The sequence below is a fragment of the Prionailurus viverrinus genome, chromosome C1, assembly GCF_022837055.1.
Source record: "Prionailurus viverrinus isolate Anna chromosome C1, UM_Priviv_1.0, whole genome shotgun sequence".
NCBI classification, from domain to species: Eukaryota; Metazoa; Chordata; class Mammalia; order Carnivora; family Felidae; genus Prionailurus; species Prionailurus viverrinus.
This window is the reverse complement of record NC_062568.1, coordinates 8,438,751-8,459,501: the sequence shown is the minus strand read 5'-3', so window position 1 is coordinate 8,459,501 and position 20,751 is coordinate 8,438,751. Positions and strand designations below refer to the sequence as shown.

At 40.5% G+C, this 20,751-nt stretch overlaps 1 protein-coding gene across 6 annotated transcripts in view; it reads right to left on the bottom strand.

Moving 5' to 3' along the window:
* Positions 1-20,751, bottom strand: part of DOCK10 (dedicator of cytokinesis 10) — a 272,061-nt gene that overhangs the window by 130,025 nt on the left and 121,285 nt on the right. For all 6 annotated transcript variants that reach the window (XM_047873141.1, XM_047873140.1, XM_047873137.1 and 3 more), the window contains exon 3: positions 13,108-13,197. In XM_047873141.1, the coding sequence (XP_047729097.1) occupies positions 13,108-13,197 (90 nt within the window). The remainder of the gene's footprint in view (positions 1-13,107; positions 13,198-20,751) is intronic.

Sequence of the window (20,751 nt, the reverse complement as noted above, 5' to 3'; positions counted from 1 at the left end):
GAAATTTTTAGGTTCAAACTTCAAATGGGCTCTTTCTAAACGTTTTTTATATGCCAGGGTTTTGGGCTCGTCCTTTTGTGTTTTCATCCACTTACCACCAGACATCATAGGATGATTTTTATTATGCAGAAGAGGAAGCCAATTTAGAACTGGAACAGTTTTGCATATTTGGAAGCAAGACTATTATTCTAGGGATTTTGGTGGCTAGACCATAAATTTCTTCAAGGTCGTTAATGTGAAACTCAAAACTATTTTGTTTTCTTCGGTGTTTTCTATTAGATTTTATCCTAATGGCACTAAAAACTAAATGCATTTGAATTTACCTTGTTTTTTTTTATTTAAAAAATTTTTTTTAATGTTTTTATTTATATTTGAGACAGACAGAGACAGAGCATGAGCAGGGGCGAGAGGGGGAGACACAGAATCCGAAGGAGGCTCCAGGCTCTGAGCTGTCAGCACAGAGCCCGATGTGGGGCTCAAACTCACGGAGTGTGAGATCATGACCTGAGCTGAAGTCTGACGCTCAACTGACTGAGCCACCCAGGCGGCCCATTACCTTTTTTTTTTTTTTTATGTTTATTTACTTATTTTGAGAGAGACAGACAATGTGAGTGAGGGAGGGCAGAGAGCTAGGAGACAGAGAATCCCAAGCAGGCTCCACCCTGCCAGTGCAGAGCCTAAGGCAGGGCTCCAACCTAGGAAGCGTGAGATCATGACCTGAACCGAAACCAAGAATTGGATGCTTAACCGACTGAGCCATCCAGCAACGCCCCCCCCTCCATTGGTTTTTGTATGTTTATTATCTTTAGTGTTATACATTTAGTGTAAAAATAAAATGGGTGATCCATTTTTCTTCTGGCCATGATAGAAACAAAATTACCACACATAAGTAAGATTAGTTACAATAGAGGACAATAACAAATTTTGATGTGATTTTTCCATTAGTTGAAGTCGCAAAATAAATATAGCTTAACTTACAAGCTTACTTTTAAAAAGTACACACAAAATTGGAGTCCCTTAGCCTCCAACAAAGCCTTATTAGTGAATTAAGAGCCTTAGTCTCCAAAACGGAAACAAAATTTTTTCTATTCACACTTATTTTATTCAGAAAGGATAATGGCTTTTTTCTAATCTAGAGAGATTCATTTATTTATTTTTATTTAAAAATTTTTTTCTAGGTTTTACTTATTTAAGTACTCTCTACACTCAGTGTGGGGCTGAAACTCACGATCCCGAGGTCGAATCACATGCTCTTTCGACTGAACCAGCCAGGCACCCTGGAGAGATTTTTTTAAGTTTTTTTCCCCAATAGCTTTCAGTAATTTAAATTGTGCATGTGGCTCTGATGTTATATCATAGGAGTTGGTTCTAAAGTGAGGGAAATCTTGCTTACTGTTGTGCTCTGGTATAAAGTTAATGCATGCATGAGAATCATTCATCTGCTGCCCAACGATTCAGAATCAGAAAATAGCATTCATTTTTACTTAATTTATACATTCAAAAAAAAAAAACACCAAAGCCCCAAATCATTTATTAAAAACACTTATTCTTACTTCTGGGTAAGTTTGAGGGCACATTATTCCACATATGAGAGTCACACAATTTGTGCAAAGTACAAAGGCATTTTGACTAAAAGAATGGTTTCTTTATCCGTGCACATAATATGTAGTTCAAAATTAAACACGAAGCACATGAAATTATTTTAACCATAAAAGAGAAGTGGAATTCCCTATTTTCGGGAGACAGGATACATTTCATTCTAGTTAGATATGTTTCTTTTAGTTAATAAAAATGGGCAGCATGAAATACATGTTAAGTCATAGCCAAGCCTCCTCTCCCCATAATTTTCTTTGCTACGTCCGGGATCCAAATTGTCTAACATGTTCTTTTTTTTTTTTTTATTTAAAAAAAATTTTTTTTTTTAACGTTTTATTTATTTTTGAGACAGGGAGAGACAGAGCATGAACGGGGGAGGGTCAGAGAGAGGGAGACACAGAATCTGAAACAGGCTCCAGGATCTGAGCTGTCAGCACAGAGCCCCACAGGGCTTGAACTCACGGAGAGTGAGATCATGACCTGAGCCGAAGTCGGACGCTTAACCGACTGAGCCACCCAGGTGCCCCATGTTCTTTACTTTGCAACATGATGCGGCTTTTACCTTGAAGATTTATAATTTTCTCTTGAATTAGCTGAATGCTATCTTTCTGGACCCAAATGGTGGAGAAGAAGAGGAAGAGGAAGAAATTTCTCTTTCAATATTATGTTCATTTGATCATATTGTTTCTTATGTTTACAAAATTGTCCTTAACAAATTCAGCAATATTTTAGTATACAGTGTAACAGCTCGCCGAACTATTTTTAACTTCAGCAGCATGGAGTACTTTGAAGGGTTGCCATCCTTTTATTGGGTTTACTCTCAAAATGCCTTGTAGATAAAGAGACAACAATGTACTGATAAGACAGTACAATTGTCTGATAAGATAACACACCTTTTCAGGGTTTAACCTGCTGTACTCAGGTTGTCCTCAGTCTCTGAAACTATCCTGTTAACGAACTACCAATGAGTCTGAATACCCAAATCCAGCAGATTCTTCCTTATGTGACACTGTTTTGGCATTTCATGCCATGGATTTGTACTTGCTAAGGACTCTTCTTTAATTCTCAGAAATCAGTTTCTTCTTGTTTTCTGCATCTCTCTTTCCACTCCATTTCCACTGCCGAAGCAGGACCCGCTTTACCAGCCCCTTAAGCAGGAATGTAGCCCAAGGACTCACGTCCCAGCTCCAGCCAGGTCCCTGTGGCATTTCTGGGTAACCTCTTCCAGGCTTAAAGCCTCACCTTTCAAATTCAGAGCAGCTGCCCATCCCTTCCTCCTGTGTGGACACCTACCTACCTCACTCCTTCTTGGGCATCTCTCGTCTCGATATACATGTTGGCCAGTGGCATTCTCTTCCTTGTTTCATACATCCCTGCTTGAGCAATCTTTACTTGCTTCTGGCTGTCTTATTTAAATTATGGGCAAAACTGGGGCGCCTGGGTGGCGCAGTCGGTTGAGCGTCCGACTTCAGCCAGGTCACGATCTCGCGGTCCGTGAGTTCGAGCCCCGCGTCAGGCTCTGGGCTGATGGCTCAGAGCCTGGAGCTTGTTTCCGATTCTGTGTCTCCCTCTCTCTCTGCCCCTCCCCCGTTCATGCTCTGTCTCTCTCTGTCCCAAAAATAAATAAATGTTGAAAAAAAAAATTTAAATTATGGGCAAAACTATCTAGCTACGAGCCCAAGCCAGATAAGTGGGAGTAGTCCCCAACCTATTCCTCTCCCTTGCTCCTTTTCAGTCACCAACTTCTGCCAATGTCACATCTTTCATAGCCCTTTACTGTCACCATAATCATGCTGCCGTATGTTAGTGTAGGTCTTTAACCCAGCTGGCCTATTAAAATAGTCTTCTATGTGTCCAACTTCCCTTCAGTCTTATTCATCCCCCTCAAGCAAATCAATCCAGTCTCTTGTCTGCCTTTAGCTATTTTTTTTCCTAACAGGTGAACCTGACTTTGTTTTTCTATTTTATAGTAGTACTCCTGAGTTACGTATTAGATTGTGTTACAAAATTCTGACCAGTGGTCTCTTAAATTTTGGCCTGGTGGTGAGCTTTTTTTTTTTTTTTTTTTTTTAATTGTTTTAGTTTTTTTTTTTTTTTCATTTATTTATTTTGAGAAAGAGAGAGAGAAAGTGTGTGCGTGCGTGTGTGTGAGCTGGTGAGGGGCAGTCAGAGAGGAAGAAAGAGAACCTCGAGCAGGCTGCACAGTGTCAGCGCAGAGCCTGATGCAGGGCTCGATCCCATGAATGGTGAGATCATGACCGGAGCGGAAATCAAGAATCAGACACTTAACGCTAACGGAGGGAGGCACCCAGGTGCCCCTGGTGTTCCTCGAAGGCAAGGACTGTGTTACATCCATTTGGTTATCAACAACTTAGTAAGTGATAAATGTTGTTGAATAATAAATCCAGTCCAATCTTTCAGGCAGCGGGACAAGACCCTTCTCTGAATACATTTTGTATGTGATCCAGAGTAACAGCATAAATCAGTGGGAGAAGACTTTTCTATGTGAACAATTTAGCCCTTTGTAAACAGAGGGTAATTAGCTCCACCCAAATGAAGTGAGAGCAGTTTCCGTGGACATCTAAAGCAGTAGCTTTAAGCCAGTTCACATTTACTTCTTGGACCAGAGAAAAAAATAATCCAGTAATTAGGTAAGGGGTTGAGACGAGAAATTTAAGGGCTGAAAAATGGCATTTCTCTGAACTTTATGAGCAGTATTATTTACGACAAACTTTGAAATTAACCTTGTGTATACTTGTAATTTGCTACATGGAAACCACATTTGGGGTTGTGGCCCAGCATTGCAAGAGGTTTACACTCAGAAAAGAGGTAGACATTTTGGATTCTAATGGTAAAAGCTTTATCCATGAAAAGAAAGAAACAATTTATTTCATACTTTGGGAGCTTTAATATTCTTTCTCTTCATCACTGTTTGCTTTAATGAAATGCATGTCAAGGTTCACCTAATAGATTCTGTTTTACTTGAGCTGTATTGTGCCCCTAGTTTCTGATGATCTCCTTCTATCAGATTTATATCAGCATTTCTCAAAGATATGTTTCCAGATACATGGGGAAAACGGACAGAATTTCTCCGTGGTCAAATAAATATGGGAAATATTATATGCCCTATTCCCTTCTAAGACAGTCTCCGTGGGTATTAGCAAGTTAACGACTGAGCGTGTGTGTCTGTGTGTGTGTTTGTGTCCCGTGGACGTCCTGTAGACCTGGCTGTCTGCAGAACATTCTCTGCCCATGTGAAACTGGCATCTGCTCTGATCTCAACCATTTGTTCTGCTGATTTTTAGGGTAGATTTCCTATGAAAGCCTAGAGATTTCTACAACATTTATTGTCTGTGTTAAGTCTGATTTGTATTTCCTGTTCAGTCCTGGGTTCTATTTCATTATTTTTTTTTTACCTAGAGAACTCCACAATTTCTAGTCTAGAACCCCTGCTTAAGATCTAAACTTTTCCTTGCCCTAATAACCTAATACTGTCTGGATGAGAATAGTACACAATCAGCGTGTGTGTGTGTGTGTGTGTGCGTGTGTGTATTCATATATAACAGTAGATGTAGATATAGATATTTGCTTCTATTCTTTTAATGTTTCCATAACTCTCAAATCCCTGAGTGTTTTATGTCTTGACCAAAGCGACGCTTGGATTCTCCAATTCATGCCTTCTTATTTCATCATTATTCCACTCCTGCAGCAGATTGGTTTCCAGAAATTGCAGAGGGCTTTGCTGGCAGAGTAACTTGCTATACCTCAGTACTTTGTCGGTATCTCTCTTGGCCATTCCACTCAAGTGGTCCCTAGACCCTTATCCTCTGTTGGGCCACTGTACCATTCTCGATTCTTTGTTTTCATCTTTTTGTTGAGAGACCAAACCGAGAGCTTAGCTTTAATTAGTGTTCTAAGCATCTGGCTTTATATTATTCTTTTGTGTATATCAAAATAAAAACTTTGCTATGGAAGTTTTGCTTAAGAAGTCTGCATCCTGTTTATAGATCCCTTTACTGGTTCCCCTAACCCCCAGTGGGAGGAAGGGGGGGTGGTGCTTTTTTTTTCTATCACGGAAGTGTTTGATTTTTTAAATAGTTATACATGTTGATTTTAAGCCACTTATGAGAATCAGATAAAGGCAGTGCTCCCCAGTTGTTATTTTCCAAGTGTTTTCATATCATTGCTGTATTTATTTTTAGAAACACAGCATTGGAATAATGAATATGCTCGTTTAGAGATAAAGAAACTGAGGTAGAAAAGTTAAATGTTTATCAAAATGAAGGGCATGTTCCCTTGTGAACAGTGGAAATGTCCACATCAGGTCAGGCTATTAATTTCATGGTTTAAAGGAATTTCTCAAACAGTCAGAGGGAGCCAAGTGGGTCAGGGCACGGAGCCTGAGGGTCAGAGAGACCAGAGGCTTAATTATGGCTCTATGTGAAGTGGAGCAACTTAGTTAATCATTCGGAACCTGTTTTCTAGGCTGTAAAGCGAGGTAGGGCTCAAAAATATACATAGATGTGCATTTTGCTCAACTATGGCTTGATGTTTAATTTATCATAACTTTGTGAAGTTCTCTGCTGCATGGGGAAATAAGCCTGCACTCTTGCGTGGGGAACGGTTAGCCTTACATTGACGAGATAGGGGAGAGGATTAAAAGCCGATAAACCAGAAGAGGGACAGACTGTTCATTTTATTGAAACTCCTATGAAAACAGATGAAGTCATTCAAGATTAAAAAAAGAAAAGAAGGCTCGCTGCCTTTCAAAAGGAGCCGAGAATTGTCAAAACAGAGCTAAGTGCGAGATCATTCCAAATTAGTATTGAACTGGATGTGTTTAAATTAGCTTCGTGCCAGCCTGCTGCCTAGCAACCACAGTATTTGTCCTTGCCACCCCGTGGGGAGCCACAGGGCATCTAGTGCAAGGGAGGACCACAAAGGCTGCTTCGCCCGATGCAGCAGCGGCGGTAAGGGAAACACGTGTTTCTCCAAAACGTCAAGGAATCCCTTTCAGTGCTGGCTTAATCTGGTTTCGAAAATACAGCCGATATTTCTCAAAGTGCGGGCCAATAACTGTATGCATCAGAGCCACCCGGACAAAACTGGGGCGGGATTGTCAGGGAGAAGACTGAGGGACGTGTTCCTTCCAGAGGGCAGCCTTAGTAAAGCATCCTCCGGGCACTTACTGTCAAGGTTAAGAGGCCAGAAGCCATTGCAGAGAGACAGCAAGGGTGGGGATATGCTGGCTCTGTCTCTTCCCACCTGTATGACGCCGAACACCTGCTTAATCTTTCCCTAAAAGTCGCCTCATCATTACAAGGTGGCTGCTGCTGTAGCATCTGCTTATAATTACTGCAAGTAAAGAAACGTCTTGGAAGTGTATCTGGCACGAAGAAAGTAGTCAATAAACGTTAGCTGCTATTACCTACCGTGGTCAAGACTTTTGGCCAGCAGAATTCTCTGAGGTCATTTCTCAGTCTTAACCCAGCTTTCTGGTGACCCCTTTCTTTTTATTTGCTGTCTCCAGGCTTGGGTATTCATGTTCTACCACCATCACGTGGTACTTGTAACTGGGATTTCTCTTCTTCCTACCCTATAAGTACAGGCTTCCCTTTATTTATATCCTTAAAAGCAAGCAAGCTATGGCAGTTTTCACAGCTAGTGATGCAGGAAAAATTCTCAGGTTAAAAAAAAGAAAAAAGTTTCTTCCCAGGCTTCCTCTTCTTTCTTCTCTTTTCTTTTCTCTACTTTAGATCCATGCCGTTGAGAAAAACATAGCGAGTCATTTACGTTACCCAGATAAATGCTCTGTCCTGAGACGTGCAACACAAAAAGTACGGCAGATACCTGGGATCTACGGTAAAAGACACTGTACTTGACTTCTCTTTGGAGCAGTTCTTAGGAGAAAGGAGAAGCTGCGGGTGGAAGTTACAAGTGGAGGAATAACCCCAGGCTGCAAGTAGTTGAAAGGTAGGAACAAAGTTAACGGGAAGAAATTTCACCCCAGGGGAAATAACAAGACACAGTCAGATTTTGTGGCCAACCTGTTCTCCACCGAAGTTGACATTCTCAGAGAACTACAGAAATAAAGGGGGTCAACCTGGCCATTTGAAGTCGCGGTACAGAAGTTCAGGAGAGCAATGACAAAACTAAAGACATCTAAGACCCCCAGAATAGCCTTAGAAGTCTCCAGTGTTGTACTCGTCTTCTTTTTAGGCTGCCTTCTCCCTGGAAAGTGGTTAAACCTGACACCTTGGCTGCATCCAGAGATTGGGGGTGGGGCTTCTGAATCATCCTGAGATTCAGGACTTAAGCTCATGGGGCCCACCACGAAGGCATACCAGATAATAAAACAAGCAGGTTGGAAGAGGCAAGGGCATTAGCAGGCTGGCCACCAAATCCAAGGTCTCAAAGCCTCGGGGAGCAGACACCCAGAGCAGAGGCCTAAGAATCCCTGATTCATGTGAGAGCAAGTGTTTCACAGCCTAAAACAGACTGCTGGAAACCTGGAAATAGACAAATACCCAATGCACCCAGAAAGAGGTAAAAAGATCATGACATGAATAGTCCCTAAAATCGTGGAGATGTTTATTAATCCACAGTAGTTTTATTACAAGTGATTACGAATGGACTGTATCAGATGAACTTAACTGGCTTCTATGACAGGCAGACAAGCCCAGTGGTTGGACTCATAAAGTGAAATGCATAAGGGATTTTGATCATTCCATGTGACATTTTCATTACCAAAGTCAAATTATAATAATAAAAAAAGAATCTGATATGGTCTTTAAGGCGACTTGCAACTCTCAGAATAAGGTTGGATTTGAACGTTTGGAGACAATTTTACAAGAGACACTTGGGTGGCTTCCAATTCTGACAGCATTTTAAGATGTATTTCCACTAATTTTTTCACAAAATATTTTTTCACCACAAAAATACCCTTGTAACACAATATAGAACATATAAACTGAGATCCAATTCCCTCTCTTCCCCTTACAATCCCAAACTTGTGACATAACCAATGTTATGAGTTTATTCTACATTTTTCATACTTTTTTAAAGCTTATATAAATAAGCCATATTTATGTATATACTTACAGGTTTTATACCTTCAAGATATCATAGTATATATTCTGCAACTTACTTTTTTCTCTTAACAACATACTATGGGCATCCAAGCTAATTTATTTATTTATTTATTTATTTATTTATTTATTGTTTATTGTTTATTTGTTTATTGTTTATTTGTTTTTGAGAGAGAGAGAGAGAGAGAGAGGGAGAGAGAGAGAGAGAGTGTGAGTGGAGGAGGGCCAGAGAGAGAGGGAGACACAGAATCCGAAGCAGGCTCCAGGCTCCGAGCTGTCAGCATAGAGCCTGAGGCAGGGCTCGAACTAACGAACCGCGAGATCAAACCTGAGCCGAAGTCGGATGCTCAACCAACTGGACCACCCAGGTGCCCCCAAATTACGTACATATAAATGTATTAGCTTGGGAGAACCTGGGTGACTCAGTTGGTTAAGCATCCGACTTCAGCTCAGGTCATGATCTCACGGTTCGTGGGTTTGAGCCCTGTGACGGGCTCTGTGCTGACAGCTCAGATCCTGGAGGCTGCTTCAGAGTCTGTGACTTCCTCTCTCTCTCTGCTCCTCCCTCACTAGCTCTCTCTCTCTCTCTCTCAAAAATAAAACATTAAAAAAAAATTAAAAATAAAATAAATACATCTAATTTTTATTGGTTACATATTATTTTAAAATACAGATGTGCCAAAATTTATTCAACCCCACTCTTACCAATTGATATTACAATTTGGTCAGTGCAACAATACTTAACCTTGTAATTATACTTTTATGCTCTAGTGTTTTTTTAATAACAAACATGTTACACATGTATATGCACTACTTAAAAGGTACATTAGAATTACATCTGGGGGCCTGGGTGGCTCAGTCAGTAAGCTTACTTGACTCTTGGTTTCGGCCCAGGTCATGATCTCATGGTTTGTGAGTTTGAGCCCCACATGGGGCTCTGTGCTGGCAGTGACGAACTTATTTGGGATTCTCTCTCTCTCCTGTCTCTCGGCTCCTCCCTCACTCATGCTCTTTCTCTCTCTCAAAATAAATAAATAAACTTTACAAAAAAGAATTACAGGATTACATCTCAAAGGTTACAGATATGTGAGTATTATAAACACTGTATGATAATGTTTATTTCCCATATTCCCACTGTCACTAAATATTACTCATCTTAAAATTTTTCTTCATTCAAGTATCATACATCATATTTGTTTTAATTTACATTTTCATGACTGTAAGTGAACCTGGCAACTTTTTGTGCCCCTCTCTTTGAACTGTGTGCTCCTGTCTTTTGCTTATATTTCCTTGTGTTATTATCTTTGTATTAATTTGTAAGAGTTTGAAAATCAGGAATGTGTGCATGTGTCGCAAAAGATATAAAGAGTTGCAAATAATTGCTCTGATTAAATATTTTCTTTTGACTTCATTTATGGTACCATTAATCATATAGAAACGAAAATTTTTTATTTGCTTAAATCTGTTTCCCCTAAATTTCCACTTAAAATGTTTTCCTGTAGCTTCAATATTTTTGTTTTTAAAATTTAAATAGTTTTTATCCACTTGGAGTTAATTTTTATGTTCATGGGAGCTGGAGTCCTAACTTTATTCTCATCCAGAATGAATAACCAAGTGGTATTCATGAAATTGTCTAACCTGAGAGATATTTGAGAATTTGAAGTGCCATAATTTGTCAGTTGGTATGTAACCGTATTTACTTGGATATATTTCTAGATACCCTATTTCATTTCACGGATTTATTTTTTTATTCCAGAATGGAATAAAGTGGAAAAAGATGGAGAGCGTCACAGTGTTTTTAAGCTAGCATTTTCTTTAATACCAAAGTGAGGGAAGAGAACTAGAGCTAATTTCACTCATGAATATAAAAGCAAAAACATGAAATAAAATATTCACAATTTGAATGGAGTATTAAGGCAATAATACAATTTGAATAAGAAAGTTTACACCAGAAATACAAATATGGATCCTGCGGATCACAGAGCTAAATTCCAGGGGTAAGAGAGCATCAGAGATACTAAAGGCCTATCCCTAAAACCAAAAGTAAGACAGGATGGGGGCTTCTGGGGGGCTTAGAGGTTAAGTCTATGACTCTTGATGTCAGTTCAAGTCATGATCTCACCGTTGTGAGATCGAGCCCTGCTTTGGGCTCTGCACTGACCACGGAGCCTGCTTAAGATTCCCCTTCTCCCTCTTCCTCTGCACCTGCACCGAATGCATTCTCTCTCTCTCTCTCAAAAAAAAAAAAAAAAAAAGAAAGAAAGAAAAAAAGAAAAAAGATAGGATGCCCAACATGAGCATTATTATTCAATCCCTGATTTCAGGGATATCAGATAATAAAATGAGGCAAGAATTAAAAAAAAAAAACCCTATACAGTTATTAGGAACTAGGACGATTTTAATTGTTTGCAGATGATATGACTACACACTTAAACATCAAATAAGAATGATAAATGGTGTCTTTCTATGTGCAAAAAAATAAAATAAAGTAAAAACGAATGAAAACAAAAATTAACATTACAAAGAACTATTAGGATAAGGAAGATTAGTGAGGTAGCCATATATCTTCAAAAGCCACAGTTTTTTATTTTTTTAAATTTTTTTACATTGATTTATTTTTGAGAAACAGAGTGAGACAAAGCGCGAGCCGGGAAGGGGCAGAGAGAGAAGGAGACAGAATCTGAAGCAGGCTCCAGGCTCTGAGCAAGAGGTCAGCACAGAGCCTGACGAGGGGCTCGAACCCACAAACTGTGAGATCATGACCTGAGCCGACGTCCCACGCTCAACCGACTGAGCCACCCAGGTGCCCCAACAGCTTTTTTTATTTTATTTTTTTAATATCAGCAATGTAAAGCAAAAAAAGGAACTGGATTTAACAAATTCTCACATTTTCAACAAAGCTATAAACTTCTTGGAAATAAATTTAACAACAAGCTGAAGATTTTTACCCAAAAGTGCAATATTTTAGGGAAGAACATTCAAGAAGAATTGGTTGACTATTCCTGGTAAGGAATTCAGGATCATAAATGTTTCAAATCCTACCTAAGTTAACACATATTTACATATTTACTGAAGAATGTTACTAGACCTTGTCTCAGTGATTCTGATTTTCTGGTGTAGAAAATGATTTGCCAACTCTTTTTTAAAGTGTGATGTCCTACCAGATAGTAAGACTTCCTCTAAGGGGGTGCCTGGGTGGCTCAGTCGGTTAAGCGTCCGACTTTGGCTCAGGTCATGATCTCAGGGTCCGTGAGTTCGAGCCCTGCATCGGGCTCTGTGCCGACAGCTCAGAGCCTGGAGCCTGCTTCAGATTCTTTGTCTCCCTCTCTCTCTGCCCCTCCCTAGCTCATGCTCACACACTCTGTCTCTGTCAAAAATAAATAAACTAAAAAAAAAAAAGACTTCCTCTAAGGTGACTGTAAAAAAAATATTATGGTACTGATGTCACATATATTATTTTTATCAGTCAATGTGAAAATAGCATACTCAGATATCATGATGTTATCTGAACCTGCACTTTTCCCTTTTTTTTTTTTAACTCCTTAGAAGGTAGTGTAATTTAATGTAATCTTTGGGAAATAAATATGGAATTGGAAAAAAACTCATAAATAAATCTATGGCAAAGGATTTGGACTGAATAGTATAACATAAAATGTGCATGATTAATACAGATTGATATAATATGTATGCTAATAAAGCTAGCTTATATTCATACACATATGTTTGAGAGCTGAGAAAAGGTTTTGTTACTAAACTAAATCCTAATTGGGGATACACCATTTTCTGTCAGGATTCTGTTTGGCCTGTGCTGAATTTTCTCACTGCATTTTCCGTAAAGGAAGGACTAGCTTCATTTATTCATTCAACAAATATCTTTTAAGTAGCTGCCCTAAAGCATCCCTTAGTCTGCTTAGAAGAAGGAGCAAGGTTGTAGGCCTCTCTTATATCATCAGAATGCAAACAAGTGCTATACCAAAAGGTTTTCATCATAGCCACAGGGTTTTACCATTAACTATTTCCATAGTTAGTACTTGAAAAAAAATGTATCTCTTAACATAGAAACTCTGTTATCCAAAATTCTCACATACGGTGGCCTTTCCCACAAGTCAGTCTAGGTAAGCAAAATAAAATTATCCTCTGTTAAGAACACACAAATATTTCTCAATGTGACAATTTTAAGGGAAGTAAAAACAAAAGAAAAAAAAAGCCCCAAACTTGAAGAGTCACCACACAATGAAACATAATTAACAGGAGAATGGAAAGAATCTAGACATGAGGAGGGCTGGAAAGGAACAGCTCGTCATCGCATCTGGAATTCTCTACTGAAAAGGAGAGGAAGACAATAATAAAAGGGAGCTGTGTGGAGCACCCCCCAGGAGAAAACAGAGTTTATAAAGTAAAGGATGGGAAGCATCGCATTTACCTCTTTCACCAGCAAATTTTCTGCTTTGTGTTCTGCGTCTTCGGGTACCGTTGAGTACAGTGTGCGGATATCCCAAGACACGGTGGCCGTCTGGGGAGGACAATGAAAAGAAATGAAGTAAGTTCTCCAACCTGGAAGCACTGAGTAGACCACCCTACTGAAAACCCAATAGAAAAGTGCTTTAGATCTTAGCATCGGACAGTAAAAGAAGACAGAGAAATTTACATCTCTAGGAGACAGAAGCCAAACCTCCCTGAGATTGCCTCTGCCAGCATCCTTACAAGTACTGGTTTATCACAGAGGCTCATCGAGTAAAGCTCTTTCACTTCCCTGCAGGGAACAAAAGTTGGGGCATCTGTATATTTTGCCTAGCTTATTTCTATTGTATCTTTTGTTGTTGTTGTGAATCCCGAGATACAGTTGAAGTGAAAGAGAAACCTTACAAAAGCATCAGTATTTTAATCCTATTGTAAATAGTTTCTCGAGGTTCCACAAGGTAAATTTAACCCTTTTTAGAAGCTCTGAGTGTGTGTGTGTGTGTGTGTGTGTGTGTGTGTGTGTAGCCACCATTTTAGGGGTGAGAAGAAAGAAAGGATGTTCAGTAAACCTGGATCTTGAGGAAAAAGACTCATGTTTTTGGTGTCTTTATTTTTGTTAAAATAAACAAAATGTTTTCAACTTCGATGCTCAACAAACGACTTGCAATAAACGAACAGACATAAAATGTAATAAGACGTCCAAAACAGGATTTCATAGATTGTTTCCTCTTTATAAGACATATAGTCCTCAGCTCCATCAAGCTGGGGGAAGCATGAGACACCCTAAAAACGGTGACTTTCCATCACCAGCCACCAGCTTTCTTTAGTCTGCACTCCGTGGCTTTCCAGAGGCGTTGGGGTGACCAGTCTGTTCACATCCATGGCACCAAACAGCTGGGGTCTTTCCTTTTGTATATCCCCAAATCCACAAATGATTCATCAGAGTTTCTAAAGCACAACCTAAAGTTCCTTTGAATTGTTCTAGATGAAGGGCATTTTCCCTAGACTCATTAATGAAACAGATGAGATTCCCAAGACCCCTCCTTAGTTTTGGAGAAGACGGGTAGGAAAGGGGTCCAGGGAACGGGGTCCTCCGAGAGCACAGCTTCTGTGACAAGCTCTACCACCAAGGGCAGCATCATACCTGTTCTTCTAGTCCCAGACTCATATTTTCTTCAAATCCTCCGTTTTCTTCGCTCTTAATATAAGCTCCATGAGGGCAAGAGCTTTGATCTCTTTTGTTCACTGCCCTAACCTCAGTGTCCGGTGGGGCATTTAAATACTTGTTTGTCGAAAGTGTTGAGTGTGTGTGAATCGGGATGTGTGGGTTCTGTGCATATGTGTGTGCGTGTCTGCGTGAGCGTGTGTGATTAGGTGTAGTGCACGAGCGTGTCTGTGCGTGTGCGTGAGGATGATGGATGATGGTGTGCTGTGTTTGCGTGTGCATACGTAGTGTCAGTGCGCGTGTGGTGTGTGTGTGTGTGCGGCATGTGACCACATGCATGTTGGTGCACAGGTATGCTGTGTGAGTGTGTGTGTGTGTGTGTGTGTGCCTTCACGTGCATAGTTTGGACGCTGCGAAAGAGGAAGAGTGTCATGTGAACCTGACAAAATCAGAGGATAAAAAATTATGAGGAAACAAAGTTCTAGATACATCCTAGGACAAAATTCAATGCTCATCCTAAAATGCAGTGTAGACGGAGCTCTCCTGATCCATGCATCTGCCCCAGGATGTCACTGCGGTTGTGTGAACAGGGTGTAGAAGTTCTCTGAGGCCATGGCTACCAATCAAGCCAACGGTAGGTACACCCACGTGAAGTACGATAGGGCCGATTTAGGACTTAGTATTAGTTAGATTTTACATTTTTGATTCCTTTTGGATTCCCACTTTCAAGTTGCTTCTTATATGTTGTGCACTCTGTTAGAAGATAAACAGTACATAAACTCTATTGGAAGTCTGGAGTAAAAGATTAAAATCCATACCTAAGTTGAGTTTTTGAGATCATTGCGGGATTTCAATTATCTGGGTGTAACTTGTTTCCTGTTTGGGTAGATAATTCTCAGATACACAGTGTCACCTGCTTGGTGTTTACAGGGAACATTATATATTACAATCTACTGGCAAGATCAGGATTTTTTTTCTCTAATTAAAAAAATTTTATATTTCAGTCATTATTTTAGAATACATTTTTTATACAAAAAAGCAAAATATTATTCCTATTTCTCATTATCCCATGCAGTCTCTTATTGGTTTCTTGCTTTTTAAAAAAGTAGTAACAGCTGCTCTAAAATATTCCAAGTCTGATGGAAAGCAGAGTAACACGGCTCAAATGTAAATTTCTTAGGAAGTTATACCCAGTGCCCCACTAAGATCACTGCTTTCTGGTATAATACAGTCAGGATACTGAACTGGCTTAAGAAATTTTTTGTTTTCTTTAATGGTAAATTTCTGGATATGGACTCAGGATTCAAGTAATAATGGTCACATAGCTACTTGTAGTAAAAATAGAGCCCTGATACATAATACATACGTAATGTATGAGATTGGAAATTCACTCAAGTTGGGATTTATAAAAACTTTATAATCATGTGTATAATCACGTGTACCATGGCTATGAGTGATTCCTGATGACCTCCAGTTATGAAATCATGTTCTTTTTTTTTTTTAACGTTTATTTATTTTTGAGAGAGAAAGACACAGAGTGCCAGTGGGGGAGGGCCAGAGAGAGAGAGAGAGAGAGAGAGAGAGAGAGAGGGAGACACAGAATCCAAAACAGGCTCCAGGCTCTGAGCTATCAGCACAGAGCCCGACACGGGGCTTGAACCCACAAACGGTGAGATCAAATCTGAGCCGAAGTCGGATGCTTAACCGATTGAGCCATCCAGGCACCCCTCGTGTTGATTCTTAATAAGACAACTGGGGCTGAATCACCCTCACGTAACCATGTGTTAAATCTAAAACATTATTTTACAACTTGCATGGACTTACTGTACATCTAATCCCTTGCACAGAATACACAAGGTATAAGAAAAGAAATGCATATATAATGAACGCCTTAGACATGCTATTGATCTCAGCTATCTTTTGTTGTGATACTGGAACATGTGGCTGAAAAAGCAGAGAGCCTCCACAAAGTATCAACTTTCAGAACCGTGGCACTTCTGCTGATGTCTTATTTCTTTAATGTGTCTCCACTGAAGCAAAAATAAATTCATCAAATAAAAAGCGAAGTATGCAGTCATATTTGTTAAGGGGATTAATATGGTTACAAAGAATTTCTTTTCTGAGAATTAGATGCTTTCAGACCACTACAAATTGCCTTGGCCACAGCAGACTTCCTGTTCTCTTTTACAAACCTTCTGGTTGACAATTAGTAGAGCTCACTTGCATGAAACGGATCTGAGACAGCGTTGGAACTGAGCCGCAGTCCTCTTTTGGTGGTAGAGTTTTATAAGGGGCCTACTGTCCAGAGATTAGGCATTTGGAAACATGAACTGTCATTTTATTTATGAAACGAGGCATGCAGGCTTGTGTTTATAATTTCAGGTCCATGCTATTCAGACATCTTCGACGACAGCCCTGTCACTTTCTGGTTCCTTCCACTCTTTAGTGGGCAGTCTCTGTGGCTTTGTCACAGCCACCATTCTGCTGGCTAAAATGACCACAGAAGACTTCATTCTAAGCACATCACGGCCATTTCGCAATTGGCCAAAAGCCACTGGTCAAAGTCTAAAAAAAAAAAATGAAGCTGCTCTTCCTATCCTGGGCCTGAGCAAAGCTTCCTGACAGTACTATAGATCCCAGCTGCTCCAAAAAGAGAGCAAAAATGATGCTGTTTATAGTAATTAATCAGTCTGCGCTTGAGAATTCGACACGTCTTACAGTAACATTTCCCAATACCTTCCAAGCTAAGCACGTGTTTAAAAATGATCTTCACCTAAATTTCTCACATTAAGACACCGATACGGCCTTATATTCTAGTAGACACTTATCCTACATTAGTTGCTTGAAAAACATTTTTTATCACTTTCAGAAGAGTGTTGTCATGATTTTGTTTTATTTTTTTTTAAGTACGTGAGAATATCACTTTAATACCTTTGTTGTGTCCCCCTACCAGTAATTCCCTCTTTGATCATTCATTTATTTTACTTTTTAAAAAACATTTTTATGTTTATTTATTTTTGAGAGAGAGAAAGAGAGAGAGCACAAGTTGGGGGAGGGCAGAGAGAGAGACACAGAATGCGGAGCAGGCTCCAGGCTCCGAGCTGTCAGCACAGAGCCCGACGTGCGGCTCGAACTCACGAACCATGACATCATGGCCTGAGCTGAAGTTGCAGGCTTAACCAATTGAGCCACCCAGGCGTCCCTCATTCATTTATTTTTTAATATGAGTTAAGGTGATGCACAATAGACATTAGTTTCAGGCGTACAACATAGAGACTGGACAAGTCTATACATTAGGCTATGGTCACCTTAGCTACCCTCTGTCACCATACTGCACTATTACAACACCACCGATCATATTCCCTATGCTGTGTCTTTTATTCCCATTACTTATTCCCTGTGCTTTAGGGGGAAGGTCCTTCTTGTTTTGCTGCAGTTAAAGTGTATGGGAAACGCGCAAAAAGTGAGCAGCTCCCCATCGCTGGACAGTTGTTACCATCCAGGCAAGTCAAGCATTGAGACTTTACCTATCACAGTATTTAAGAATATAAGTAGGGAAGTGCCTGGTGGCCCAGTCGGTTGAGCGTCCGACTTCAGCTCAGGTCACGATCTCATGGTTGGTGGGTTCGAGCCCCATGTCGGGCTCTGTGCTGACAGCTCAGAGCCTGGAGCCTGCTTCGGATTCTGTGTCTCCCTCTCATTCTGCCCCTCCCCACCTCATGCTCTCTTTCTCACTCTCCCTCTCTCAAAAAGTAAATAAACATTAAAAAGTAAAAAAAAAAAAAAGAATATAAGTAGGGAAGTTTGGAGACCTGGTTCTAGGTTTGTTTGTTTGTTTTTTTTACCCTTGGATTAGCTAACCACTGAGCAAGTCACTTCCCTTCTTTTTCTGTGATTTATTTTCCAGGCTCCACAACGTGTCTTGTCTCCTCTCTGGAGGAAGTTAGGACGAAACATTTTACATATGCAAGAATGTGAGCACTCACAGAACACCGTGCTCCAACAACATACTTATCGTACCAGGACCTCCCCTTGGCAAGGACTCAGAGGCTGTGGTCTGAGTTCTCTTTCCAAGGAGGCACAGGGAAGAAGCCTGCTTGGTGTGAGGCCTGCAGACATGGCCCCGTGACAAGCAATGGCCTAAGACGCAAGCCAACCCGCCACACATCATTCCGTATGCTTGCTCACATTCCTTCTTCTGCTCCAGACATATTCCTGCACTAGCCTTATCGTGCGGTCTCTTCCTCCTCTCGGAAAGTCTTTTCCTTCCCTTCCCTTCCCTTCCCTTCCCTTCCCTTCCCTTCCCTTCCCTTCCCTTCCCTCCCCTCCCCTCCCCTCCCCTCCCCTCCCCTCCCCTCCCCTCCCCTCCCCTCCCCTCCCCTTTACTTTCCTCACTCTTTCTTAACCTCGGGCTTAGTATAGGTGCCATCTCTGAAAATCTTCTCTAATTCATCCAGTGCACATTTTCTCATCTCTGAACTATAAAATTTACTGTCTGTATCATATATGCAGTCCACAGCTCAACTGTAGAATATTTTAGACCCAAAAGCTCTGCTGGTGATGAATTCAGCCAATATATATGTATATATTGCTGGTCTGTAAGCAAGCCACGTCAAATCTGCTTTGGGAATAAAATAAAACAATATATGAAATATTTTCCCATGTTTTGTATTGTTTTTTAATTTGTTCCTTTTATTTAAAACATTGTTTCTGAGTTTATTTATTTTGGGAGAGAGAAAGCACAAGCAGGGGAGGGACAGAGAGAGAGGGAGAGAGAGAGAATCCCGAGCAGGCTCTGCATTGCCAGCACTGAGTCTGATGCAGGGCTGGAACTCACAAGTGTTGTTGGGATATAATTGACATGCCGTAAGGTTCACCCTTTTAAATGTTTATTTACTCTGAAAGAGAGAGAAGGGGCAGAAGGAGAGGGAGAAAGAGAATCCCAAGTGCCTCCACGTTCAGCATGGAGCCCTTTGTGGGGCTCTATTTCACAACTGTGAGATTACAACCAGAGCCGAAATCAAGACTCAGATGCTTAACTGAGCCACCCAGGTGACCTAAAGTCACCCTTTTAAAGTGTAGAGTTCAGTGGTTTTATATATATTCACAGGGCTGTGCGACCATCATCATGATTTGATTTTAGAGTATTTTCATTACCCCCAAAAGAAACCCCATATTTACTAGCAATTACTTCCTCTTCGTCTTTCTCCTGAGCCCTTGGCAGCTATTAACTTTCTTTCTCTCTGGATTCGCCTATTCTGGATATTTCATGCAATTGGAATCGTACCATATGTGCTCTTTTGTATTCGACTTCTTTGACTTAGCATAATGGCTTCACGTTTCGTCCACGTTAGAGTATGAACCGGTCTTTAATTTTTTTTTAATGGCTGAGTAATACTCCGTTGTGTGGCTATACCACACTGTATTTATTCATTCATCAGTTGATGGACATATATATGCATTGTTTCCCCCTTGCGGTCTTACAAATAATGGTGCTATGAATATTCATGTATAAGTCTTTACGTGTACTTTATGTGTATATGTTCCTCGTTCGATCAAGCCCAGAGAAGTCCTCACATAGTCTTACTGAACCACTCTAGAATTCTTCACTACCATACCACTTTTCTAATGTCACCCATTGTGGGATTCAAGGAGTTAAAACTTCCCCGAAGCGTGCACCTTATTTTTCTAAGAAGCAGCTGGCCAAGAGCATGCTGGGTAGGCAGAAATGCTAACAGCAGGTCAAAGTGCTCATGTTTGATTTCTGTCCTCACAGTTGCTCTACATGCTTGAACAAGAGCCTTTTGCAAAGCTCAGCCTCATTAGCTTATAAACGGGAGGAATATTAGAATTTAGAAATAACCTAGTTCGACAAAGACTATTACTTAGCTTTTAAATGGCAATTACAGTGTTCTGGTATGAATGCTGTGAGCCATTTAAAGCCTGCTTTTCAGGCTCAGAAGCCGAGGATTAAAAAAGAGAGTGAGAGTCCTATAAAATGTTAAGCTGGGTCTCAATAAGAGAAACAAGAAGAAGAAGAAGAAAAAAAAAAAAAACAACACAGGACCTTTCTGCTTTTCATTTTAAAAGATTTGAAGGCCCTTCTACTTCCTGTCACCAATATGACCCATGTGGTTTGAGTACGGAAGTCCCCACACACAGTTGCTTTTTATAGTTAAAAACATATTGTGAAAAGGACAAGCCACTGGTATGTTAAGAACTCACAATTCACTGGGTCATGACAGTAAGCCAACGAGCCCTGCGGGTGGCACTGGGGAGCCCTGAGACACTAATTCGGAACGAGTGAGATGAAGAGGAGGTTTGAGGGGATCATGTAACTCTCTCGGCCCGCTGTCTCACGTGCGCAACATAGACCTCCGACTTTGAAAATGGCACTGCCCGGGGTCAAAGGCGTAACCTCCCAAGCGTCAGCAAGGCTTC